The following is a 26,886-nucleotide window of genomic DNA, read 5'->3' on the forward strand; positions in this document are numbered from 1 at the left end:
GGTTGGATAAATTCAAGGTAAAATGTCAAATGCTGCAGACATGGTTGCAGCATATGCAGGTGAACCATTTTAAAAAAGAAGGGTACAAACGTACAAAAGACCTTGAAAATATACAGTATCTAACCTGGACGTTTAAGTTGGACATGTAAAGTAGCTGTCAGTAGGTGATTACTCAAAATTTTAAAGTGTTTAAATAAACTGTTACATGCAATTATTTCCAGAGGGGTCATTATTACACAATTGTTAATATAAAAATCTCAGGATCATCCATTAGAAGCAGCTTTGTAAAAATTCTTTTTGAGAGCTTATATTTTACTCTATTATACCAATCTTTTCTTCGAGACAATATTTTTATAAAACGTCCCCAAAAGTGAATATGAGCATATTTCGTTTTACTTTAAGGAGCAATAATAGTTTATATGATTTATAATGATAAAATAAATGTGTTCCCAGGACTGATGGTTTTAGGTTACTTTAACATTCGTTTGGCCAAATGTTTGATTTAACTGAAGCACAAATTTACCTATACTCAATAAAATTCTCAGTTTTGAATTAGACTCATTGAAGCTAGTTGCCTCTCTTGCTGCAAATAGACTAAAATATTTCGCTTACTTTTCAACAGTTGGGGTGAGCAATAAAAACGTGACTGAAATCCAATAAATACAAGTGAGGATTAAATGAGAAAATACAGATAACATTGTCTCTAAAATAGAAATCCCTATGAAAAAACAATAACATCCAGCTATTAAGAAATTCCAGAAGGTGGTGACAAGCTGAAGAAATGCTTTCCATATGATGCAGAAATGTATCTGGCAGTTTTTACATTTACAAAGTACTAAAATAACAGCAGGATAGCGCTCTGAATGTTTAATGCTGCTTATAAAACATGTTCTGTTGCTTGGCTGCTCCCTTAAATATCCGGATAGGTCCACTGGTCGAAAGGGGTTTTCTCTGTCCAACACCAGCTCTCACAATTATGAAGAAGCCAAAAGTTATATAAAAGCTCAACATATTAGCACTTTTTGCTGCAGGGACATCCATCCACCAGGGGGCAGTGAGGGGTGAAAAACAGATGTTGGAGGAAAGGAATCCCCAAACCATAATAAAAGCCTTTATGTGGACCAGCTTTATTCCAAGAGATCCTATAAAGAGAAACAAACCGGGTAACCAAGCTTTGATATTAGCAAACTTTCCCTTTCTTTATACCTAAAAGTCTAAAAGGTGTGATGTGGATCTGTTTTGTCTGATACCCAAAAATAAAATCTAGTGCAAACGAAGAATTGGGGAGGAGGATGCAGTTATGTTAAGTTAAAGTTACTTACCTCTAAATTAACTTTTTTACTGATATTTAACTGTGTATATAAATATATAAATAGATCTCGTCTTGTATTGTCTGCATGTCTGAGGCCTTATTTGGACAATTTGATTCCCCTTTTGTGTAAAAAAGAAAAACAAACACAGGCACAAAAAAATGACTTTTTGGCTCCCTCCTCTGGTTAAAAAGGGGTTACTGCATCTGTGTTATGCTTTTGGCTAAAGGCTGGTTTATACTCAGAAACCAGGTGTTCTGCGTGTGTGTCAGTTAACGCAGATATGCCCCCCCCCCCCCCTTCTGCAGACACTCTGCTGCACCTCTCCAAAATTGTAGGTGACCGCAGACAGGAGGCCTCTGATTGGTCAAATCTACATCTGTTCTACACTATGCGTATTTCCTGTTTGGTACTGTTAAAGAAAAATGATTATTTTTAGACTTTATTACAGTTAATCTTATGGCATGTGTAAACACTCTCACTTGAACATATTTCTTAATTTTGAACAAGGCTGTGTTAATGATTTAAAACTACTAATGGGTAAGTATTTAGAGCACCATACCATAAAATGAGTATCTCCTGGGGGCGAACATTATTTAAGCCTGCAGGAGAGATTTCTGCTTGGTTTACAGAAGGTCAAAAGTCTTCCAGAATAAACAACCAGGGATGGTGAGGCCCCCGCATTCCACAAGCTGTCTGTGGGAGCTTATCTTGTGTTTTATGACCCTGGGAATTCTAGATGCCAGGACAAGCTTTCCGCCTTTTCTTGTTAAAATAAAGAAGCAAATGACCCCAGATGTTTGCAGTAAATAAGGGGAAGCCCTAGCAGTGTCAGAGATGGCTTTTGGTTGGAGGACCGAGGGCCAGCCCCTTTTTGAATGGATTAGATACAAGAGGATAAAGCTTTCTAAATAGAAGAAAAAGATCAGATTTTGCTCTTGCAAACTCTCCAAAGATGTCTTGTACGTCTTTGCTTTCTTTCCTCCTATGTCAGGTAATGGAATGTATGTCTCTGTTGTTCTGCAGTTTCTGGTGTAGGTTTGTGCATTGTCTTATTTCTAAGTTTATGCATTGTCTTATATTGGATTAAACTCTGTAATTCTGTGATGTCAACACGCCTTGCTGATTTTCATATTACCAAACGCAGCTCGCCGGGTGGACCTGGAGAGGGAAGAAAATGAAAAGCCAACCTTTTTCCAAAGTTAACTATGTTAGAATATTTTCTTCCTTTACAGTACCTTACCGGCTTGTTTTGTTTGTATGACCGCCATTGTGGAAAACGACTCGGGAAGATGGACCAGCTAGAAGAGCGAGGTGCGTGAGAACGCTGGGACCCTTTTTCCACCTGGATCCCCACTCTTTTTCGCCCTCATGTCACTCCATTGTTGCACAAACTTGCCCCCACTTCCTCACCGCTTGGCCGTATCTAGACCCAAAGCTAGTTCCTGATTGGCCCTCTTGCGTTGTGGCGTGGAATAACATAGTGCAGACCATGCTTCAATATTGTGCATATATCAAAAACATCTGTGTCATACCTGCAACAAGCTAACTACGACACCAAGGAAGAACCAACTGGGCTGCTGCTCTCTGCTGACGAGTACCTCCTACACAAGGTGGTTTGTTTACGGGCTGACAACAAATCTAACAGTGCAGGTCCTCCTAAAAACAGTGTGGGTGGGTGTAGTGGAATTTGGCAGAGGCAGCATCATGCTGTGAGGACTTAATTTTTCTGCACCAACAATGAGACTGGTCACAGTTGGAGCTAAATACAGGGTAATTCTTAATGAATCTCGTTTGGTGCTATAACAGACTTAAGTTGAGGTTCATCTTTCAGATCTTTAATAGATTATTTAAGATAAAAAAAATTGTCAAATTATTAGAGTTCTATCCATACAGATTGTAAAAAGAGACCATATTGTCATGTGGATCCATTTACATCTATAGTCATGTTATTTTACTCACTTGATCTGAATCATCATTAAAATGTGTTTTCTCTGTCTCCATGTAGTTAGTGTCAACATCATCCACTCCCTCTATTTTGTTTGCTTCCACTTGTTCCCTCATGACAGAGTATCGGTGCACAAGGAACCTGGTGAGAAAACATGGCACCATCAGTTAGAGGAACAACAGGAGGAATGCGCACAATGCTGAGGTCATGGGTGACGAGATGAGAAAAACTGACCGTCCTCCGCAGACGTACTTCTTGACCAGCCAAACACCTGCAATGGCACTCATCAGAAGAATCGCCATGACAACCACCACTGTGATAGCAGTGCTGGTCGAACCACTGCCAGTCTGTTGTTTTATATGAAAAAAAAAAGGTTAAAAGCTTTAAAAGAACAAATGTAAAACAACATAAAACATCATGCATCATGGCATACCATCATAGCGCTGTACTGTATTAATTGTAATATAAATGGTTGCTATGGAGACTTGGTGATTCCACAGTCATCTCAGCCTTTTCTGTTTTTTACACCCTTAACAGTGAACTTTGAAGATTTATTTTCTTCCTCAGAGGTTCCCACAGCGAGGGTCTGCAGCCTCAGAGGAGGGGGGGTTCACAAAACACTAAGTGGGAGGTCACAAGACGATTTTTCCTATTATTGTGATGTGATCCCAGAGGGATATGAAGGAAGTCAGAATTCTGCACATGGGTATTAAATGCTCATATGAGCAATTTTATCTAAAACAAACACACCAATCTTCATGCTGACTTGAATGTTTCATGAGTCAGGATTCAGCACCACCCTGGAACCTCAATATGTCGCCAGCATGACTTCATGCTCCTTCTCTGCGCTCTCTTGCTTTTTATGCTCCTGTAGATTCTCTACTTCTATCATGAGGACCGGTTTATGTGCGCTCATGTTCACTTTTATCACTTTGAGGATGGAACCAACATGAGAAACTAAACTGCCTGTGATTAATTACTTTTCAGGAAAACCCACCTCTACTGTTTTTTTCCTAGTTGCATTTGGTAATGCTAAGAAAGCATATTCAGGCTAACAGCTGTTCTCTCTCTCTCCTGGTCACCATTAAGGTTAGCAACAACTTTTTGTTGGTTAAATGTGCGCGTCAAGAGCACATTGACTAATACCAAAGCGCAATTTGAAAAGATATGATTCATTAAACTACATGGGGGAAAAAAAAGAAATGTGAAAATTTCGTTTGTAAAGAAATGTCAAAAACGAAAAAAAAAAAATACCAATTTGTAAAAGAAATAACATAAATAAATAAATAAATAAATAAAATCTGGGGAAACTCAAAAGTTACTTCCAAAACCTTTTTGATGAAGAAGTTCCATTTCTGGATTGTGTTTTTTTTCTTTGAATTACCATCCATAAAATATATCCTTTGGCCACAGCAATAATGGAAACCATTGTATCCATAATGAAGTAGCTTTTTGTGCTTTGCAAGTTAGAATATAGAGGCTATTTTAATTCTGTTGCACAATAATCTATGGTCCCATTTACACTACCCTCTGAAAACTGATCCGTGCCGAGCTTAGATCAGTCAACCGTGCCGAGTTTGGTTCCTTATGACCATTTTGCTCCATGCTAGCTAGATCTACGGTACTACTGCTCTCTAGAGGTTAACAAGCAAATCAACATGGCCGGGCCTCTAACATTCAGGAAGTTTGCGGAGAGTCAGTCGAAGAAGGCAGCCTTTGGTGAATTTGGTCGTATCCACCTCCCAAAAGGAAGTGGATACGACAAGCGATAGTTTAGTCAGGGCTTACCGACGCAGGAAACTAAGACAGACGTTGAGGTTCATCACACTGCTAAGCAGCATCTTTACTGGAAATCATTGTTTTCATCTGGAAAAGATTGAGTTTTTATGGTTGGAAAAGACCGCTAGATGCGCGCCGGCACTACCATCCGCACGCTGGCCTGTGACATCATTGCATCCTCTACTGCGCATGCGGGACACTTGCCTTGTATGACTGCAGTTCACACAGGAGATCACATACAAGTCGCATATATTTGGAAATATGAACAGCAACGCAAAAAAAATTGAATTTCACAAAGAAATCGGAATTGAGCATCAAGGCCTTCACTGTGAACATAGCCATTGTTGTCAGATAACTGAGCCAGAACTGAACTGCGCCGAGCCCTACTGATGAACTAGTACCAGTTTAGCGCAGTTCCGTTGTGTGTGCTAATTACACTCAACAGTTATCTCGGTTACCGCGCTCAGACCGATAGTGTAGATGGGGCTAATGTCTATATGTTTTACATGCCATGTCAGTGAGTGGTTAACACCGCCCGCCTGTGTTGAATTGGTGTAGTTATTTACTGCTGACAGTAGAGAGAGAGCAGATCATCCGAATGAGCAAATCACAGTTTCCTGTGCATGTAACCTTGCAAGCGGCTTGCTCTCTAGGACTACGAAAAACTCACCTGAGTTTTGGGAAGAAGGGCGTCGCTGGTGCACAACCTCTGTAAGTCAATTTCCTTTCTTTCCGGCAGAAAACCTCCCTCACACTGATTCCCAGGAATCTTCCGGTAGCTTCAATTTGAAGATGAGTAACAGGCACAGATTTTAAATGAGAAAAAAACAGGACAACTTAAGGTAGTAACTGAGCCAAAGGAAGAAAAAAAAAACTTTCTTCCTCCTGACTGTTTAAAAAAAATGCTTTAGGTAAATGTTAGAATATCAAAGCAACACTGTGAAACTTTTAACCACCAGGGGAACTAGACCAGTAGCTTCCAATAGTCGAAATTAACTGAAAAATTACCAATTTTAAAAGGTCATCAAACCATAGTGAAGGCAATGCAATATTCAGTTATTTAGCAAAATGAACAGAAAATAATTACACTTTTTAGGTAGTTTTATGACTTAAAGAATTGTAGTTTGTATATCGCAATATGGTTTGCTGCCACTAGCTTTTGTTAGATTAACTAACCACCAAGAAAAGTTTAAAACCAATGGATTATGGTATGTAAACAAACTAGCATGTAAAATGTGCCCAGAGGACAGGCTTGTTCTTAAAACATCAAACACTGCAAAAGTTAAAAAAAGGACTTGCAAAAAGTTCAGATGTCTTTTTAGAATTGGTAGCCAAATTGTGGCTTCCTTAACAAACATTAAAATAACAAACTATGATTCAAAAAGTTTATGACTGCAAAAAATTTCATCATAACAATAAAGATTTCTGATAGATGAAAAAAGTTGATAAATTCTTTCCAAATGGAATAAAAAGATCAAATGAAATATCAAAACTGGCAGAGGCAGAGGACAGTTTATTGAGGAAAAACCTGCGCCCACCCAGGTTAGCTCTGGGGAGAATGTTACTACGGTAACAGAAACCGAGGCTGAGTTTCAAATGGAGGTGAAGATATGGTGAGCAGCATCCTCACCCAGTGGTCTGCAGCTGCTCAGTGGTCCCGTTTAAACAGAACTCCAAAGCACGGCTTATCATCTCCTCCTGCTCCACACACTCTGAGCTGTTTTCAGGCCGGTAGTAACCAAAGTCACTGCAGGGTTAAACATTTAATTACTCAAAAACAAAACCAACTGGTACATCTGTAAAAAGCTGTTGACTAAAACCTTAAAATACATGGTTGCAATGGAGGTTCAGTGACAACAAGCTGCTTTTAGTGATCTTCTACCCAACTCAGTAAACTTAGCTCCTAGTTCAGCCTTGTTTTGGTAAGTTTGGGAATTGCACTTTTTTTTTCTTGCAGTTTCCTAATTTATGTCAATCAAAACATAATTTTTCAAAGCGGTAAATTTGTCATGAAACTTTTATTTTCTGAAAATTAAGTCAAAGAATATAGCTTAAAGCTATAGTGGAGGATGTTCTTTTTTCTAGGCGGATCATCAAAATAAGTGGTCCTCCTAAATGTCAATCATTCTAGTGATATGTTTACATAAGGCCGTCCTATATGCTGGTCCCTATTTTTACCTACCAGTGGTGAGTCTGACATAGTGGAAAAATTGCAAATCTTCTTTACCCAAAATAATTTGTTTGTATTTCTTTTAGGGTGAAACAATTTATCTGATAAATCATGGTTAATCATTGGAATAATTGTAACTAATTGATTACTAATTAATCGATTAATCATTAATTGGAGTATAGAGACAAAAATAAAAGTTTTCTTCTGTCAATATGCTCTATCAAGAACTCCTCAAGTGGAAAAGTTTTACTTTCCCCTGGTTTAATCTCGTAAAAAATCTTCCTTAAGGAACCTTTTACTTCATTAATTGATTGATCGAAAAAATCATCAACGGATTCATTGATTTGCAAAATAATTGTTAGTTGCACCCTGATTTCTTTACAGAAATATCATAAATAGAAAGTTACAATTTATTCTTGTACAGTCTTATTTAGTTGAGGGGGCTGGAACGAAAAGGACAAACCAATAATAATCTGCCACCGAGCACGGACAGCGTGTCTGCTTCTTGGTAACTGCGAAGTCTCTCCCGTTCCAGCACACCGAATCCTTTCTCAGACGTAGAAAAGTCTCTTTATAGCCCATTACGCAGCCCATGTTGGATCCACTGGGGTCTGCAGAGTGGGCCAGCCACTCTTCATAGTCCCCTTCATTGCCTGCACAACAAAATCCAGTTTAAGCACACATGTGATTCAACATCACTGATGTCTCTCAACTATACTCACAGTCTCTGGTGAGGAGCTTCCTGAAGTCTACAGTGATCACAACCCACTTAGTGTGATCGTTCCTGTGGCCCCAAAGGCTGACGTTGGTGGAGCGAGCGCCAGGCTCGCTGTCCATGCCGCTGAAGTAAAGCGGGTCGTTGGTGAAGTTAAACGTGTGCCAGCATTTACCCTCATCTGTGGAAAACCTGAAACGGAGCGAGTAGAATTTCAAACATTTTTCACACTTCCTTAAAATACCAACACAAAAGCAAATGTATTGGGAAGATGGCGCCAGTGTTTGAGGCTTGCCGTCTGACTCTCCTCCTGTTTTGTTTTTGTCTCCTGTCAGGTTTTTAATTTTATTATAAAATGTAAACTCTCTGATTGTGTATGATCGCCAAACATTGCTGGACATTGGTGCCTCAGCTGGAAACAAAACAAATCCTTGGCTTTTAGCACAATTTGAGAGGTTTTACTTTGTTTTATTCTTTTTGTATACTAATATGTATTTTACACTCGTTTTTTCTCTATTTTATAATTTTATTGTATTTTATGATTGTGTACAGCACTTTGGTCCTGTCCGGTGCATAAAGTGCTTCATAAATAAAGTTGGTATGGTATGGTATTAAAGATATAGTGGAGGATTTTCGCACATTTTTGAAAAGACCCGCCCTCCCCACCTTAAAAAATAAAAATGCACATGCACAACCCTGTACCCGCTCCCCAGAGGGAACGCCTATCAAACGTGTGCGAGAGCGTGCATGAGGAAAAATGGGCTCTTGCATGTTCTGTTTAAAGGATGCTGTTTGCATCGCTCATGCAAGTTTACTTTCCAAAATATTTGCATTTTCCACTACGTTAGACTCACCATCAGTAAGTGAAAATGGGGACGAGCATGTACGACAGCCCTACATAAATATATCACCAGAATGATTGACAATTAGGGGGACCACTTATTTAGATGATCCACCCGGAAAAAGAACATACTCCACTATACCTTTAATTGTTTTATATATAACAGGAAGACAAATTCATGCAATCATTAACGTGGAAAGAATATGATTCAAACTTTTTTTTCTCAAATCAAATTCTGAAAAGTGTGGCACAAATTTGTAATCAACACATCAGTCCCAAATAAAGACAAGAGGAACTAATAATGGCATGATGGAGTTTTTCAGCTTCGGGTAAAGCTTTTCTTTGGATGGGCCAGGAAAGCTCAGTAAGACTAGATGAGAAGAGGGATGAAGCTAAGTTCTTGACGGTCCTGCAAAAGACATAAGACTTGTCGAACAGTTTAACTGCCAGGCCAGCAGGAAGTTACAAACAGCCATTGCTTCAAGATCATTCAGTTTAAACAATATCCATGAGTTACAACAGCTCCATCACTGTCAATGCAACTAGTGTTGCAGCGATACTAGTATTGGGCGGGGCAACGATCCAGTAGTAAACCCTGGAGGAGACTTTGACTCTTTTTCACTGCTTCTCCAGAAGGAGAGAGAAAAAAATTCAGTAGTCATATATTTAAAGACTCATAAAAGCTGTCACGTGTGATCTAGAAGCCAATCAGTTGTAACTCAGGACCGTGAGATGATGCAAATCATGTTTATTTCTATATTTTATATGCCAAAGCCCTCACTTGTGTTCTTTCTTTATATACATGAAAAATAGAAAAATAAAAAATCAATCTCTACATATTCAGAGACAACTGAAAAGACTTGCAAGCAATATAGTTCTAGTAAACTGTGGTTTGACGCATCCCCACAGCATGATGCAGCCACCACGCTGCAAATGACTGAAATACACTTCCAACTGTTTCTTTATTCTCCTTGAATATGAATGTCCAGTGGCGGTACAATATTTTCTGTTTACCTGGGAAGACAGGATGAGTGTGAAAGTTTTACACATAAATCAGATATCTAACAAAAAACACAACAAAATAATCCAGATCAAAACCTAATTAAAACTTCAGTCCTAAATTAATTCCTGGCCCACTAGAGAAAGGCTTTAACCTCTTAAAAACCACCTAATTTGGGGTTATTTGCTTTCCATACCCAAATGGAAAAGCAAATAACCCAGGAACTGTAAGCCCAAATTATATGTGTGATACATCATTGGGAAGCTAACACCTTCTAGTTTCTGAAAATATGAAAATAGTTTGACTAAAACAGTATCAGTTCAAACATGACTCAAAGTTGGGGTTTTTTCTTCTCGAAAATAATAGGTATATTTGAACAGCAGTAATAGAGAACATGCTTGAGAATAGCGTGTCTAATTGTATTACATTGGTTCTACATCTTGTCAACCACCACTGCAGAAAATGTCAGACCTCTAGGTAGAAAAGGTGTCTTTTGGCGTCACCAGTGTCTTGAAACCTCTCCAAATGTGCCAGATTGTGCCAAAAGCTTTTACTTAAACCATAGAATAACACTAAAGGTTTTTGATGGCCAAAAAACATTTATGAAGCAAGTATTTTTCCACTTTTTCATTGTTGAACTGTGAAAACGTTCTCCATTAAAAAATAAATATAAACCTTTTAATTAAGGGAATAACTATTGTGCATCATTGGCTGACAGGCAAGGAGCAAGGAGACATCGCAGACAAATGTTTGAGGAATAAAGTCTAACTAGCAACATCCTAAGCATTAGCTATGACCGGCTAACTTTTATGACGTAAAAAAATCTGACGTTATGTGGCTTTTTTCTCATCATGGAATATTTTTATTAAGAATATTCTGAATGACTTTTAATCTGTTGACCCTTATGGACGAATGGAGTACAAACAATTGAAGATTGGATTTATAATTTGGCTTCTGGACGCCTTCAAAGGTACGAAAGTACTTATTTGTCATGTTTACATTTTGACATGTTGCTATATCTGTCTTAATTGTGCTTTGGTGCTCGCTATGTCCATAAAATGAACTTGGTGGTTGAATTTGGGACAATATAAGCTTTCCAGCGATGTCTAACATGTCTATATTGGTAAATATTTTACCGTTATTATTTTCATGTTTTCTGAGTGGATTTTAGGAGGGCTTTAACTATAATCCAAACAGTTTAACTCTTCTACCAAAATTGTTTTTAAAAATTGTCCGAAACTATGATTTATTCAACCCCTAATTACTTGCTAATTATAAACAATTGTGGATGTAAAAATCCAAAGACTGAAATAAATCCATATAGAAATCAACATAGAAATCTCACTTTATCTGGTTGATGGGTAGGTCGGTGTGCTCCACAGCTACCAGCAGCCCTCCAGAGTCCAGGATAGCATAATGATGGGGGCCCTTCAGAGCCTGCAGCCAAGAGTAGCCCCCATCATCGGAGACGAACACGTCAGGAGGAAGAGAAGACTCTGAATCTCCAACACTGCCTGTAGAGAGAGAGAGGAGGGAAGAGGTGTGACGACTAACTGAGCAGGAGGCTCTGACTGAAGGAGCTGTAGGTGTCTGTCCTACCGTGAGCCAGGATGAGACCAACCGCGTTGGGCTGCGAGAGCGGCAGAACGGGGACCTTCACCTTCATGGCGGTGCCGTGCGAGGCATATATGTAAAGTTTGCACTGTGAAAGAAAGACAGGCAGCGCTGATAACACCTTCACCAATATACACATTTTGCAGCACGAGGAGCGGCTCTCACTCTGTTTGGTCTGTTGGTGGATGTTTCCGTGTCGCAGTCGCTGTTCTGGGGTCTGGGCAGTGGCTGCCACTTGGCTCCTTGGTCATAGGTGATCACCGTCTCCAAAGTGCCGTCTGAGAGAAGAACACCAAAGTGTTTGATATCCAGAATTCTTATTAGACAGCGGATACTAAAGGACCTCAGGAAAACAAGCACAGAGTGACTTTCTCAATCTAGAAAAGTACTAAATAATATACGAGCTGTTTTATCATTAGCTTTTTTTCTGCGCACACATTTCATCTCAGCACAGAAAATAAAAACATTTTAATGATGTCGCTGTCTTGGTTTTGTTAAGTTTTATTTTTGAGTATCCAGTTTCACTTTGATCCATGTTTTTCTTTCTTTTCTAGTTTTATTGGTTTAATTCCTATTTTCTGGTGTTTTCTGGATATATTTGAGTTCTTAGGTATTTATTGGTGACCCTCTGTTGTCCTCTTGTGTCGGTCTCCTTTTTCCTGGCTTCCTTCTAGACCCCTCTGTTCACACCTGGTACCAATCAGCTCAGTAATCCTGTCTTTGGCTATGTTCACAGTGCAGGCCTTGATGCTCAATTCCATTTTTTTTGTGTAATTCGAATTTTATTTGTGTTGCCGTTCATATTTCCAAATATATGCGACTTGTATGTGATCTCCTGTGTTAACTGCAGTCATACAACGCAAGTGTCCCGCATGCGCAGTAGAGGACGCAATGACGTCACAGGCCCGCGTGCTCTGTGTTTATGGAAGTAAACATGGATGGTAGTACCGGCGCGCATCTAGCGGTCTTTTCCAACCATAAAAACTCAATCCTTTCAATATGGTTAAACATAAATACTGCTCTCCGCATCATCATCTGCGATGGTTGCTGTTTTTCTTGCCGCTACTTCATAGCAAGACACAGAATAGTGACCTTCATCGGGTATTAATGGCGTTCAGGTCAGATGAATGCATCCTGGACGTTCAGATGCACGTGCCATTTGAAAAGATCGGATTTGTAACGGATTCAGCATTCAAGTGGCCTGGGTCGCATTGGAAAAAATCAGATCTGTGTTGTTCAGACTCTTTTCCTGGCTCCCCAAGTGTGTTTTCCCCTGTAGTAGTCTGGTTTTTGGTTGCTTGTATTTTGTTCTTTGGTTTTTGCCTCAGTTATTTAATTAAATCTTCAAGAACTCACCTCTGCCTCCTTGCCTCTGCATTTGGGTCCTCAAAACCTCAACCAGACCCTGACAAAAGATCCTCAGGTCTCAAGAAAAAAAGTCTTAAGGTTAAAGTCTTGGATCTTAGGATAAAAGTTGTAAAGCGTCAGAAAAAAGGTTCTCAGCTTTTGGGGAAATGACAAGGCTCTTTGTTTAAAGGAATAGCCGAGGATGTTCTTTTTCTGGGTGGATCATTGTATGAGCAATGGAAACGGCAACTTTTAAAAGAGCATGCACAAGGAGAAATGGGCTCCTGCATGCTCTCACACACGTTAAATAGACGTTCCCTCTCAGGAGCGGGTGCAGGATTGTGCATGTGCATTTTTTTTTTATTTTATCTTTTTTATTCCTTGAAAATCCTCCACTACACCTTTCATTTCAAGTACAATCTTGTTTAAATTTGAGTTTTACACATTTTTGCATCGAAGAATCATAAAAGTTTATTTTGGGTCATGAAAAGCATCATTTAGGTATTTTTCATCAGAATCTTTTATTACAGTGGTTCACCGTTGCTGGCCGAGCATGACCGATCTGCTTTGTAATGAATCATGGACAATGATTGGCCTTGAAGGATACTCTGGACCCAGCCTGCAAATCCACAGACAAGACATATTTATGGGCACCATTCAAAGGATTCTTCAAAGAAGTTGAAAATTGAAGAAGAAAAAAAGTTGTTGCAACACAGTGTTGTAATCTGTTTACAAACCCTTCAAAAAACCTTAAGCATGTTTTAGTGCAATAATGTGGCTTTTTAAAACTCAAATATTTCTTCTGTTGGTCAAGATTTCACTTAATTTAAAAGAAGAACACATTTTTTTTCCTGATAGCTAAGACCTGAGAACCAATATGTTCTTTCCTCAGACCTGACAACTACTGCACAGCCAGGTATCAGGTATCAGGGCCAAAAAATGGAATCGGCGCAACACTAATTGAAATTATTGGTGGGGACATGTCCACACCAGTCCTTCAGAAAGTTACGCCTGTGATTTAGTTATTCCCCCATTCACTGACACACTGATGGTGACAAACTACATTGTAGCCACAGCTGCCCTGGGGCTCGCTGACAGAAGCGAGGCTGTCATATGCAGGCCTGGGCCCTTTGAGCTCCATCAGTAGGCAATCCGGGTTAAGTGTCTTGCCCATGGATACAACACTGAAAGCCAACAACCCGCCGTTTGCAGGGCAAACATCTTCAGCCCACATGCCACTGTCACCCCAACATGGAGAACATGGAGAGCCACCATCAATCATTGGTCATGTACCCTATAAAGAAGATTCACTGAAGATGCCTAGGTCAAATTTCACCATAAACCAGCAAACATGGCTAAAGCCGCTGTGGTTTGATAAATAATATATGTTGAGGAACACTGCACATTGCCTGGAATATGGTGCTGGCAGCACTAGCTATTGGGGATGTTATTCCTTCTGCTTCCCAAATATATGATTTGTTCTTCTGGTCAGTCCCATAAAATGACAAAAACATACAGTTAAAACAAAACACCATCAGTTTAACCCACCCTCTGTGAGTATGCTGGTCATGTAGACGCCCTTCAGGGAAGAAACCGCTGTGAAGTCTGTTTCACTTCCTGTGGTTGTGTAGAGATGGCGCTCCAGTGACTTGGAGAATACAGTTCCTCTGTCATCCGACACATAGATGGTTCCAACACCAGAGTCTGCCCCAAACAGAACATAAACGCACAGACATACTATAAAGGGCGCTGCTTTAAACAGAGATAGAAAGGATGACAACTGATCTGACATTCAGGAACTCTGATTATTCATCTGAATAATCAGAAATCAAAGACAAAGTCCACATGTTTTGATAGAATCATTGTCAAAGGTGGGTCACCACTGCCGACCTCCAGGGTCGTCCACATGCATGAAGATCATGTCCTCATTGGCTGTGAGGATGGAGTAGAACCGTTGATGGTCGACAGCAGGAAGCTGAGCGATGTTCCAGTGCTCCCCTCCATCTACCGAGATATGGATCACACGCTCTGTACCCTACACACAAAAAAACACCAGATATGCTACTTTGTTTAGGTTTCTAATATAAAACCAGGGTTCCTACAGCATAAGGCAAGTTAAATTCAAGGCTTTTTAAGACTTTTTAATGCCCCTTGAAATAAAAATTTAAGACCAAATTCACAAGAAACACAAGAAAAACCTGCTTGCGACAACTTAACCCAAAGGTTTATTATCACATAAACCACTGCACTAATGTTTCAAATTTTGAACAGCTTCCCATACAGGAAGAAAGCTAAAAACACACAAATGACAGATATATGTTAACAATTATTTAACTGAATTCACAAACTTTGTTTTAGCAGGGAACAAAACATATCAGTTTTAAAGCCACAACATAACCAGTGCTAAGTCTTTTTTGCAGCATCTCCCAAATGTCCCGGCTGGAACAACGCTTTTATTGGTTACGCCATCGGGACGGAACCAATAATGGCGAGCCATTATCTTTTTAAAAAAAAAAAAAAAAAAAAAAAAAAAGGTCAATTTTAATGTTTTATTTAAATTATAAAAATAAATCATAATAAAAATATTCCTTTTTATGAGGTTTTAAAAATTAAGACCCACGAAAGACTGATTTAAGACATTTTAATACCAATTAAGGCCTTGGTTTTATTTTGAAGAATTCAATGCCTTTTAAGACTTTTTAAGAACCCTGAAAACCCATGATGAGCCTAAAATGTATCCCTTCAAAGTAAATGTTACAAAAAAGGCACACATACCGCTCCTGTCATGATGGAGGAAAAGACAAATTTCCCTCCGAGGACAAAGGAGTAAACTCTGGATGCAACTGTGCGAAAGGTTTTGCCGTAGTCGATGGTCTTCTTTAAATCTAGCATCCCTTTGTCATCTGAAAGCAGAAGGAATTATTCTAACGATTTAAACAAAAATGTGTGCTGTCGTGGGGTTATATCATCTTGTCTTACTGCATGTTCCATTGGTGATGGTGGTAAAGTAGATGCTGTTTTTTGGCCCCCTGTAAAGATATAAGTAGATTTGTTAGTAAAAATGTGATGGTTTTATCAATGAACTTATGTAATCCTTGAAGGCAGCACTCCAAGCACAGCTGTTCGACTGGACTGACAGTTTTTACATTCCTGCCGGATCGTGCACTGCCAGGTTATAAGGAAATTTCTGAGTCATGATTCAGCCTGAGAACCACCTCAGCTTCTGATCTCTGAGGTCGGTTGAAGGCTAAAACCCAACATGACTGTGGTGGCCGAGCTGAGTAACAATCCCTGCCTGACTGCTGAGAAAAACTCAGAGAAAAGCAGAGTCAGGGGTCTGAACAGGAGGACGGCTGAAAAGAATCACCTGTAAATAGGATGCTCATTCATAGAAAAGACAACATGATATGAGCAGGTAGACTGCAGATGTCTTTCAGAGGGGGTGCAGCAGTTTGGAAATAATACATACACGTTATGAAGTGTTATTTAAAGAGTTTGTCCCAAGTGATTTCTTTTGAGGGAAAAGAACCGGAGAGATAGAAGGTCAAGATGCATACACAGAGTCTATGTTTAACCATGTCATCAGCGGGGCCTCAGTACAATAGGTTCTGGGGTCGAACAATACCGTGTAATCTTTATAAGTTTGCTTCATTTATACAAGTATTGACTGGGTTTCTATGGGATATTTACTCTTCTTGTGGCAGGTATGTGGTGCTTTTTTTATTCATCTTTTTTTCACCCTTTCCGTTTCCTCAACTCCCTTTCTGGCTCTGTTACATAAGATTTTTTTATTCCTTTTAACTATTTCCGATAAAGTGTCATACAAAATTACCATGCAGAACCTTATGCATTCACCATAATGGTCTACTTGTGAAAGTAAATATGTTGGGCTGGTATCTAGCTCTGGGAATTCATTTCCAGCATTTTATTTTTGTTGTTGTTTTTTTTCCCACCAGAGTTAAGTTTGCAAAACAGGACGCAACATGAATAAATAAATCTCCCTCTCTTTCAACTAGTCAGCATCTGTGCTAATATTTGTTTCTCTAAATCTCTTCTTGTACCAGTAGAGAGACATTTTTCTACATACAGTGCTTTAGACACCATCTAAGATTTAGATTTTTACTTAAATTTTGGAATGTTTAAATTGGTTTTATATGTTTTTTTTTTATCGTTTTCATTTTCTATTAAATTGTCTGTAACTGTACAACACAGGTACTATGGTTGTTAAAATTGCTTTCTGAATAAAGTTGGTATGAAATGACGTACAAGAGCCAAGAGAATATTTCAGTTTTTTTAAGCTGTAAACAATATTTTCCAACATACAAAACATACAATTAAAGAAAATCTTATTTTATTGAAGAAAAGCAGCTGGAAGAAGTTATACTGAAATATATTTCTGTATCACTTCGTTTTGAATATGAACATTTTTGTTCACTGAAGTTGCTTTAACTATTTGGCCTCATTTATGACTTTTATTAATTTTAATCTTTTATAAAAAAAATTAAAAAAGAACTAATATATTTGGCTCATTATTACCGTTTAAATATATATATATATATGTATATAATTAATTATTTTTTAAACTATTTTTCAAGGCTGCGCTTTTAAAAAAACATGAAACTGTCCAGAGAGCTGTTCCAAACGAAATTTCTTTTTGTTTTACACTGGTGTAAACAAGATGAAAAATAAAATCTGTCTAAGTCATTATTTTAATAAAATGTTTCTTTATTAGCCAATAATTTCCATATTTTGTTTTATATTAGTGATATAATGAAACCCTGAAAAGTTAGAAAACTCTAATTTCCTGATCTAAAGTAAGTAATATGCAATAAGCAATAGTGGACAGTGCCAGTATTTAACTGACCCGGCTACAAAGGGAAGTAATCAAACTTGCAACTAAAACTTGTTCCACTAAACTTAGCAATAGAATTCCTATTATAAGCAATGCATTTTATGTGATGTCTAACACAGGGTAGCGTATCATGTTCTTGAAGTTTAAGTGTTATTATCACATTAATGCTGCAACCACTATGCAACATGGTGGTTGTTCATTTGAGCTGATATTTGAGGTTTCTATCAAGCAGCATGCTATTTATTTAGGCTACACTTTTAGATTTTTATTTGTAAAGATAAACTTTAAAAACCACAAATCATTTTCTGCTACATACAATCTCAACAAAATAAATTAAGATTAAAGGCCTCAGAAGAAATTTAAAAGACATTCTTTCTTTTAAATACCTGTTAGAATAGCCTTAACATCAAAATTGTATTTATCAACTATTTAAGTCATTGCAACAGTGCAACATTTTAGAACTTACAAGACAACATGTTTGCCTTGGTTAGCAGTGTTGAGTCAACAGAAAGCTCCGACTGCGTTCTGTCTATAGCCTCTGTTATTCAATATAACAACCCCCAACATGAAAAAGTTTTTAACAGGGATGAAAAGAAAAGCGGAGAGAGACAAAGATAATGAGACAAAAGAAAGTCACCCGAAAGCTAAGACGAGTAAATACGATGATGCGTATTTAGCGCTTGGCTTCACTGTGACTACAGTTGGAGAAGAGACAGTTTGGTGTCTAAAAATGCTCACAGCGGAAAGTAGTGATGCCTCATGAACAGAGATGGCAAAAGTACTCACTTTCCGTACTTGAGTAAAAGTACAGATACTTGTGTTAAAAAATACTCTGGTTAAAGTGGAAGTACTGATTAAACTTCTTTACTCAAGTAAAAGTAACAAAGTACAGGCTTGTAAATTTACTTAAAGTATAAAAGTAAAAGTAGAAACCACTTTTTTCATGCCGTTGCCTACATTTTAAATGGATGTCTGCCAATAGGACTAGATCTCCGTTGTGTTCATTGTCAATCATCTCGTCGTCCATACTACTATGCTAATGGGCCTTTCAGATAGGAAGCGATTTGCGCTGCGCTGGCCGCGGGGTTCAGCGCATTTGCGCTGCGCCGGCTGGGTTGCCGGGTCTAGTCATTTGTTTGTTGTTCCAGCTTTTGGTCAGCAGCAAATATGCTGCGCTGTGCTTTGCGCTTTGCTCGACGCAGCGATAAACCGCCCTGGCGCGGCGCAAGCCATTGAAAAGAATGGGTTTCACAGCGTAGCAGTGCGGTCGTCGCAGCCTGTCTGAAAGGCCCATAACGCCACCGCCACCTAGCTGCAATGATTTGCCGCGAATGAATACCGCCGAATCTGTCGATTCATCTTGTAGTGGTGCGTCAAATGCAACGTAGATTCCCATCCAATTAGATTGAATTTGGTATTGATGACGTGAAAAATAATAACGGTAACTCCATTGAAATGATTCAAACCTAAAGTAAAGAGCCAATTTTTAAAAATGTAAGGAGTAGAAAGTACAGATATTTGTGTAAAAATGTAAGGAGTAGAAGTAAAAAGTCGCCATAAAAATAAGTAGTAAAGTAAAAATATCAGAAAAATCTACTTGAGTACAGTAACGAAGTATTTGTACTTCGTTACTTCCCATCTCTGCTCATGAGGCATTGAACCATTTGGCCAAATTGGTTAAACGATCCCCACAGTTCATGAGGCTTCATGTGAACATGTCACCACCTACTGGTGGACAGCAGAACTACAGTTTGTAATAAAATTGTGATTTTTTTTTTGCAACTGTTCTTTTTTTCCCCCCTTTTAGGTTCCTTTGAAATTGTTAATGGTTGGTGTGTATAATAAAATCTTCTGTCATTTTTTTATGTGTAAAATTTCTTAGAACAATCATTTAAGGTGCAAAGTTTTTCTGCCATTTTAGTGAAATAAACTCAAGCAGACAGTGAAAGTGTTTGCGCAAATTGGGCAATAATGAGCAAAATGAAAGGTGTTAGTCATTTTTATTCAAACATGATAGTTTTTCCACGTTTTTTTGGTTTTAATCGGGTTGGAAGTTGGGTTCAACCAATCTTTTGGCTAAACCGACCTAATTTACCCAATCTATATTTTTACTCAGGCAAAACAATGTAAATTAGTCTCATCAGCCAAAATAATTAAGTTTAATTGCAACTTTCAAAAGACAAAGACAAGTCTTGAACCATCAACCTCTAGAGGGACAGCCTGTCTCTTACGGATAATGCCACCAATATACTAGATAACCATAGTAGGGAGGAAAATACTAGTTAATAGTGACGTGTTAACACTGACTTTTTCCGGTGGTTTCCTCAGATTTTGATCATTACATTGTTTATTCTAACCAAATTAGTTTTAACCAACTAGATTGGTTGGAAAAACAACCAATCTATTCTTAGAATCTATCCAAACTCTATCCAGCTGACAGCAACTCTCCTCCAAACTCCCACATCTTGACTGAAAACTGAGGCTGTTTAGATGCCTGTCAAAATTCTTACGCTCCCCGAACCACTTCACGAAGCGTTCACGTGGTATCACGGTAGCGCGGCCTCGGACATCATCAATGTTGGCCCCCCCCTTAAATGAATCGTGCCTCGACACGCGCTTCGGGGAAACGCCCCCTCCATTACTCGACACACGCCTCGAAGCCTCGGCTCATCTCATAACATCACTAGCAGAAAGCATAAAGCCAAATTAATTAGCGTGTCATCTAAATACGTTACACCCCAATCACGCTGATAAGCCGCTAGAGTTTTTTTCAGCGAAAACGTGCTGAATATTGCCAACAGTCATCCAGCTTTGTGATGCCTACTTCAGTAAACCATCAAGCCGCAGATTGTCTTTCTTTTTTTCTTTTCTTTAATGTTAATAAGGATAAAATATTATGCAGAGATGTATAGTCACGGTGGGGAGTGGGGGACGCGAATAGTTTTACTTCTTACTAGGGGGGAGTAACAGAAAATAATTGAGAAGCACTGACCTAGAGCAACGGTACTCATACTCTAAAAGAGGCCATTTGATTAAAGAAACTACAACAAATAAATAAACAAATATAAACATTTCCCATTTAAGATAAAAAAAAACTTTGTTTTATAGATATATATATATTTACACATATATGTATGTAGAATGTATATTATTCATATGTTTGCAATTAATATCAAATACCCAATAAAAGTTTTTTTACTCCAAATTCAAAAGTTTGATTTAATAAGAAATGTTAATTTACTGAGAGTATTTCCTTTTCTTAATAGTATATTAATTGAAAAAAAAATTGGTGGTAGGCACATAACCCATATGCCAGCTGTAGCAAGTCCCGATCCTGCTGGCCTCTAGAGCCTAAAAAATAGATGCATCAATTACTAAAATAACTATTAGCTGCCGCCGTAGGGATGATGATGTCAGAAAAATTTAATTATGAAACTAAAACTGGAAATGCTTTGACACTAGATTTTACTTTTCATCAAGCCTTTTTAGTACCTTTTTTTCTTCGCTAAAGAGTTTTCCTCTCCACTGTGACCTTACGCATGCTTGGTAGAAGAGATTGCTTCAAAGTTAACAACCCACTGCAAGCAACTATACACTCACTCTACAAGCTTTTCCAGGAGAAGATAGTTCTGAACAATAATGACTGGATGCAATCTGCAAGTTTTTCTATTAATAGAAAGATTTTATAATCTGTTTGTATTATTTGATTGAATTAACTCTGTAAAAAGCTGTTTTGTTGATTTGTATTTTAAACTGGTACTAATTCAAAAAAGAAAATTAAAAACAATCCACTGGACTTTCTTTCCATGTTTGAAGATGTTTCGCTTCCCGTCCAGGAAGCTTTTTCAATTCAAAATGTCAGAAATAAAGATGAGTTTGAGATTTTATACAGTAGCCCATCATAAAACATCGAACTCAACGCTATTGATGACATTTTGAATTGAAAAAGCTTTCTGAATGGGAAGCGAATCATCTTCAAACTTGGAAAAATAAGTCGAGGGGATGGTTTTTAATTTTGTTTTTTGGAATGACTATGACCTGGATGACTGAGAACATAAACCAACAAACTGGTACTAAGTAAATAAACTGAAATAAATCAAAAATAACGAACAACATAAATACAAAGTGCTTGAATGGAGAGAAATACTGCAGTAGCTTTAGGGTAAAAAGTTTTATTTTGAGAGACTTAACTCACCATCTGACTAAACACACACTTTTGTGAATTTTCCTCCAGGTGGCGCCAAAGTCCTCAGACAGCCACAGGTCCAACTGGGTAGAAAAGAAAATCTTCCTCATAGCTAATGTTGATCAGACTGTGGATTAATTACTCAGAGTATGTAGCTGATTTAGCAGAGTTTCAGCTTGAGCTGCAATAAAACAAAATAATCTGGGCAGACTTGAGTGCTGCTACCGTGATACTGAGCGTCAGAAGGGTGTTGCAGTCTCTGGGGTTGTACAGCATCTGAATAAGGGGCACAAACGGCAGGTCTGTCGGTTCAAAGGTCAGGCCAAAGTCCCTCGAGCGAAAAAGTCGAAAGCCACCGTACTCAGACACATCACCAGTCAGGATCACCTGAATCCGGGGGAAAAAAAAAAAAAAAAAAACGTGCAGCAAATCCAGAAAAGTATCATTTGAATCTATGACTTTAGACACACATTGTCCTGAGATCTAGAGAAAACATGATGGCCTCACCTTCCCTGAATGATCCGGACTGATGGCGATGCCGAACTCTGTCTGGATGAAAGTGTGGTTGATCACATGGGTCACATCCTTAAACGTCTTCCCGTAGTCTTCACTGACACACATAGAGAAACTGTAGTTTAGCCACACAGCAACACTTAAACACTCACCTTTCCTTATTAAAGAATCCATTCCTCACCTCCTGTAGAGGTTAGACTGGCCAAATCGCATCAGGAAAAACGGCACCTGAAATGTGGTCAGCACCAAGACCACCTGTGAAAGGAAGGAATAAAAGGCTCTCATACACTGATTTATATCTATAGAAATAGCTATTCTAGAGTATTTTGCATTATAACGGCAAACTTTAATTTACTTTACAGCACAGACCAAAAGTTTGGACACACCATCTCATTCAAAGAGTTTTCTTTATTTTCATGACTGTGAAAATTGTAGATTCACACTGAAGGCATCAGAACTATGAATTGACACATGTGGAATATTATACTTCCTGAAATAGACGTCACCTGAAATAGTTTTCACTTCAAAGGTGTCCCCTAGCAGGTTTAATAAGTGGGATTTCTTGCCTTATAAATGGGGTTGGGACCAGCAGTTGTGTAGTGCAGAAGTCAGATACACAGCTGATAGTCCTACTGAATAGAATGTTAGAATTTGTATTATGGTAAGAAAAAAGCAGCTAAGTATAGAAAAATGAATGGCCATCATTACTTTAAGAAATGAAGGTCAGTTAGTCCGCAAAATTGGCAAATCTTTAAAGGGGACTCAAGTGCATTCGCAAAAACCATCAAGATCTACAAAGAAACTGGCTCACATGAGGACCGCCTCAGGAAAGGAAGACCAAGTGTCACCTCTGCTGCAGAGGATAAGTTCATCCGAGTCACCAGCCTCAGAAATCTTATGTTAACAGCAGCTCAGATTAGAGACCAGGTCAATGCCACACGGAGTTCTAACAGCAGACACATCTCTAGAACAACTGTTAAGAGGAGACTGTGTGAATCAGGCCTTTGTGGTAAAACAGCTGCTAGGAAACCACTGCTAAGGACAGGTAACAAGCAGAGACTTGCTTGGGCTAAAGAACACAAGGAATGGACATTAGACCAGTGGAAATATGTGCTTTGGTCGTAGTCCAAATTTGAGATCTTTGGTTTCAACCATTGTGTCTTTGTGCAAAACAGAAAAGGTGAACAGATGGACTCCACATGCCTGGTTCCCACTGTGAAGCCTGGAGGAGGTGTGATGGTGTGGGGGTGCTTTGATGGTGACACTGTTGGTTATTTATTCAAAATTGAAGGCATACTGAACCAGCATGGCTACCAAAGCATATTGCAGTGGTATGCTATTGCTTCTGGTTTACATTTAGTTGTACCACCATTTATTTTTCAACAGGACAATGACCCCAAACACACCTCCAGGCGATTTGACCAAGAAGGAGAGTGATAGGGTGCTGCACCAGATGCCCTGGCTTTCACATTCACCGGACCTGAACCCAATCGAGATGGTTTGGGGTGAGCTGGACTGCAGTGAAAGCAAAAGGGCCAACAAGCGCTAAGCATCTCTAGGAACTCCTTCAAGGCTGTTGGAAGACCATTTCAGGTGACTACCTCTTGAATGCTAGGAGTGTGCAAAGCAGTAAACAAAGTAAAAGGTGGCTACTTTGAAGAACCTAGAACAAGACATATTTTCAGTGGTTTCACACTTTTCTGTTAAGTATATAATTCCACATGTGTTAATTCACCTTTTTGATGCCTACAGTGTGAAACTACATGTTTCATAGTCTTGAATGAACTCTTTGAATGAGAAGGTGTGTCCAAACTTTTGGTCTGTACTGTATTTAAGAGACATTTTTTAAATCTTTAACTTTTATTGAGTATAAAAAATATCTATGTTATTTATTTTTTTCTTCCATCAAAAATCAAAAGTAGAGCTCATTTTACCTGCATATTAACACATTTAAGCAAAATTACCCCTGATTTGTCTCCCACCCAGGCGAGCGAGAGCGAACCCATGGATCGCACCTTAAACGTAAACTGAAAGAGAAGAAACAAGCATTCAGAAGGTAAAACATCTGGAAGCAGACAGAGGACGAGTATTTGTTTAACATGTTTTTGTCTGAAGAAAGCAAACGGTCAAATGTAGAAAAAAAAGTATGAGAATGGAGTGTGCCCTTGTCACGGTCCTGGTTCTGTTAAGTTTTCTGTGAGTTTTCAGTTTCACATTGATCCATGTTTTTCTATTTTTTCTAGCGTTATTGGTGTTTTCTGGGTGTATTTGAGTTCTTAGGTTTTTCTTTGCTTGCCCTCTTGTGTTGGTCTCCTTTTCCCTAGCTCCTTCTAGAATCCTCTGTTCACACCTGCTCCAAATCAGCTCATTAGTCCTGTCTTTGTTCAGTCTCCCATATATACTCTCCCTGTGCAGTTCCTCAGTGCTGGTTCCTCGTCTTTCCCTGCCTCCTCGTGCATGTTTCCCCTGATGTCTCCATGGTTCTGGTTTGTTTTACATTTTCATGTTGGATTTTTGGATTCCTAACTCTGTTGCTTGTGAATACTTCATTAAGCCTACAAGAGCTCACCTCTGCCTCTGCATTGGGGTCCTCAAAACCACAACCAAAACCGGGTTACACCAGCTGAGAGGACAAAGCATCCGCACTGTCCAAAGTAACTCAGCCATATGGATGCACACTGACTGTGTGACCTGACCTACATTCTTGTATAAATCACAAAGATTAGACCAGACTACAAGGCAACTGCTGAGCACACCTATTATAGAGCAGATCGGAAAAGATTCCACCTAGATTCTTTGTAACAGTTAACTATGTTATCTTCTAAAGTTTTAAATGCATCGCACATTCCATGATTTTAGATTCAAAATGAAGTTAAATAAAGAAAAACAGTCGTGGAATAATAGAACGGGCAAGAGAGGGAGAGAATTCAGAGCCCAGCTTTAACAGGAAACAATGTTCCAAACCATTCATTTGCTCTGACTCTCATGTCTGTGGGTTTTAAAGCCTCATCCCACGCTAATTGGAATGCAAGCAAGGTTTGTTTTGTTATGTTTCCCTCCCTTCTCTCATCAGCTGATGAGGCAGGCCTGTTTACAAGGTAGGTACAGGCCCAGAGGAGTCTGTAAAGCCCTTAAACATTCTGCAGAAGTTAACAGTCTGCTGCCTGCGAGCTGAAAGTTCCTTGTAAACAGACTTGAAGGAAACTGGCCGGCTTCCCTTCCGCCCAACTCTGCAAACACACATTTCTAGCTCTCCTACATTAATCACCTTGCAGCAGTGTCCCACAGTCCATCTGTTCCATCTTCCCTGTTTTTCATCAGCTACAGTCGTAAATATGTCTCGCTTCTTTCCCAGTCATCTGCTATAGAGCTGGCAGCTTCAGTTTTTCTAGCTTTTATTAGCTCAACATTAGGCCAACATAACTGGATCATGTGGGAATTATTCTGATCCATGAATTTAGTTAATAAAACACAAGATCAGAAAAACGTTACTTAATATACTTTCAGTTAAAATTACAGTCTTTTCAGGGAGTAAGGAAGTTAGTAAGTTGTAGCAGTTTAACTGCAAGCTGCATGTAACTGCACAGGAAGTTTATCTGAGCAAAATGTACACAAATTAAAGATTTTTTTAACTAATATTTGTTCCCTCTCTGCACAGTCTGACAGAAAATGTCACTGTTTTCAACTTAAAGTTGAGCAAAAGCTTTTTTTCCCCCTGTGTGCTCCACTGAGACAGAGAAAAAAAAACACGATACTGATCAAACATAAGGAAAAGAAAATAGCTGTAAATTTTAGGATTGATGGATGGACAAGAAATTCTAGTGGACCAGTTTCTACATCTGACCTTATTTGTTACCCCTGTACATTTTCTCAAATAAATACATGATTTAAATGCTATTATTGACCATTCACAAATATAGAACAAATGACTGATGTAGAATTAAAAACATCAAAAACGTTTTTCACCTTTAATAGAAAGTCTTCAAAATAGAAATTACTACGCGGAATATTTCAAGACTACTAACGTAAGCCAGATTTGCATAGCAAGATCTTTTCAAAACAAAGACAAGCAACAATTATACTCACTGATGCTAAACAATAGAGCATATTGATGATTATGTTTATAATAGAATTATGTACACATGGATTTATTGCTATTTTGACTTTACATAGGCCTAAGAACAACCATTACATCAAAATCTGTTCTCCAAAAAGTGCCTTTTGTGAGAGAAGATAAAGATCTGTCTGGTATTCTGGTATTTTCTTTTAGCAGGTTGACTGTCATTGCACAGCAACAGGTAAGGGAGGGGCAGCACTAGTTACATGGTTCACCTAGTCTTGAAAAGTCTGGAAGAGGGTTAATTAAAATTTGGATAAAAAGATGATATCGTATGGGACAAGATTCTCGCATTAACCTTTTTTAAAGATCAAAACTTTAAAAATTTGATATGTTTTATCCTGATTCCTTAACAAATACCTATTAAAAATGATAAAAATTAGAACCCATGTCTCAGTGGGATTACCCTGAATAAATAAATGTGAACAAGAAAGATTAATATATATATATGAATATATATAAAACTTTGATTTGCCAATTTAAACATTTACCAA

At 38.5% G+C, this 26,886-nt stretch overlaps 1 protein-coding gene across 1 annotated transcript in view; it reads right to left on the reverse strand.

The window, feature by feature from the left end:
- Window positions 1–312: 312 nt before the first annotated feature.
- The window catches only part of LOC119791816 (sortilin-like), a 39,824-nt gene continuing 13,250 nt past the window's right edge, over window positions 313–26,886 (reverse strand). Inside the window, exons 2-20 of the mRNA XM_038298136.1 lie at window positions 24,240–24,302; window positions 22,457–22,530; window positions 22,270–22,372; window positions 21,988–22,149; window positions 21,772–21,845; window positions 15,704–15,753; window positions 15,500–15,627; window positions 14,615–14,759; window positions 14,273–14,428; window positions 11,543–11,655; window positions 11,363–11,465; window positions 11,109–11,277; window positions 7,930–8,114; window positions 7,671–7,860; window positions 6,668–6,784; window positions 5,708–5,816; window positions 3,493–3,605; window positions 3,273–3,399; window positions 313–1,142 (exon numbers count right to left, since the gene is read on the reverse strand). Coding sequence (XP_038154064.1) covers window positions 1,128–1,142; window positions 3,273–3,399; window positions 3,493–3,605; window positions 5,708–5,816; window positions 6,668–6,784; window positions 7,671–7,860; window positions 7,930–8,114; window positions 11,109–11,277; window positions 11,363–11,465; window positions 11,543–11,655; window positions 14,273–14,428; window positions 14,615–14,759; window positions 15,500–15,627; window positions 15,704–15,753; window positions 21,772–21,845; window positions 21,988–22,149; window positions 22,270–22,372; window positions 22,457–22,530; window positions 24,240–24,302 — 2,196 coding nt within the window. The 3' untranslated portion in view covers window positions 313–1,127. The remainder of the gene's footprint in view (window positions 1,143–3,272; window positions 3,400–3,492; window positions 3,606–5,707; window positions 5,817–6,667; window positions 6,785–7,670; window positions 7,861–7,929; window positions 8,115–11,108; window positions 11,278–11,362; window positions 11,466–11,542; window positions 11,656–14,272; window positions 14,429–14,614; window positions 14,760–15,499; window positions 15,628–15,703; window positions 15,754–21,771; window positions 21,846–21,987; window positions 22,150–22,269; window positions 22,373–22,456; window positions 22,531–24,239; window positions 24,303–26,886) is intronic.

Source organism: Cyprinodon tularosa, unplaced genomic scaffold (genome assembly GCF_016077235.1).
Source record: "Cyprinodon tularosa strain WSP-4 unplaced genomic scaffold, ASM1607723v1 ctg40, whole genome shotgun sequence".
Classification (NCBI taxonomy): domain Eukaryota; kingdom Metazoa; phylum Chordata; class Actinopteri; order Cyprinodontiformes; family Cyprinodontidae; genus Cyprinodon; species Cyprinodon tularosa.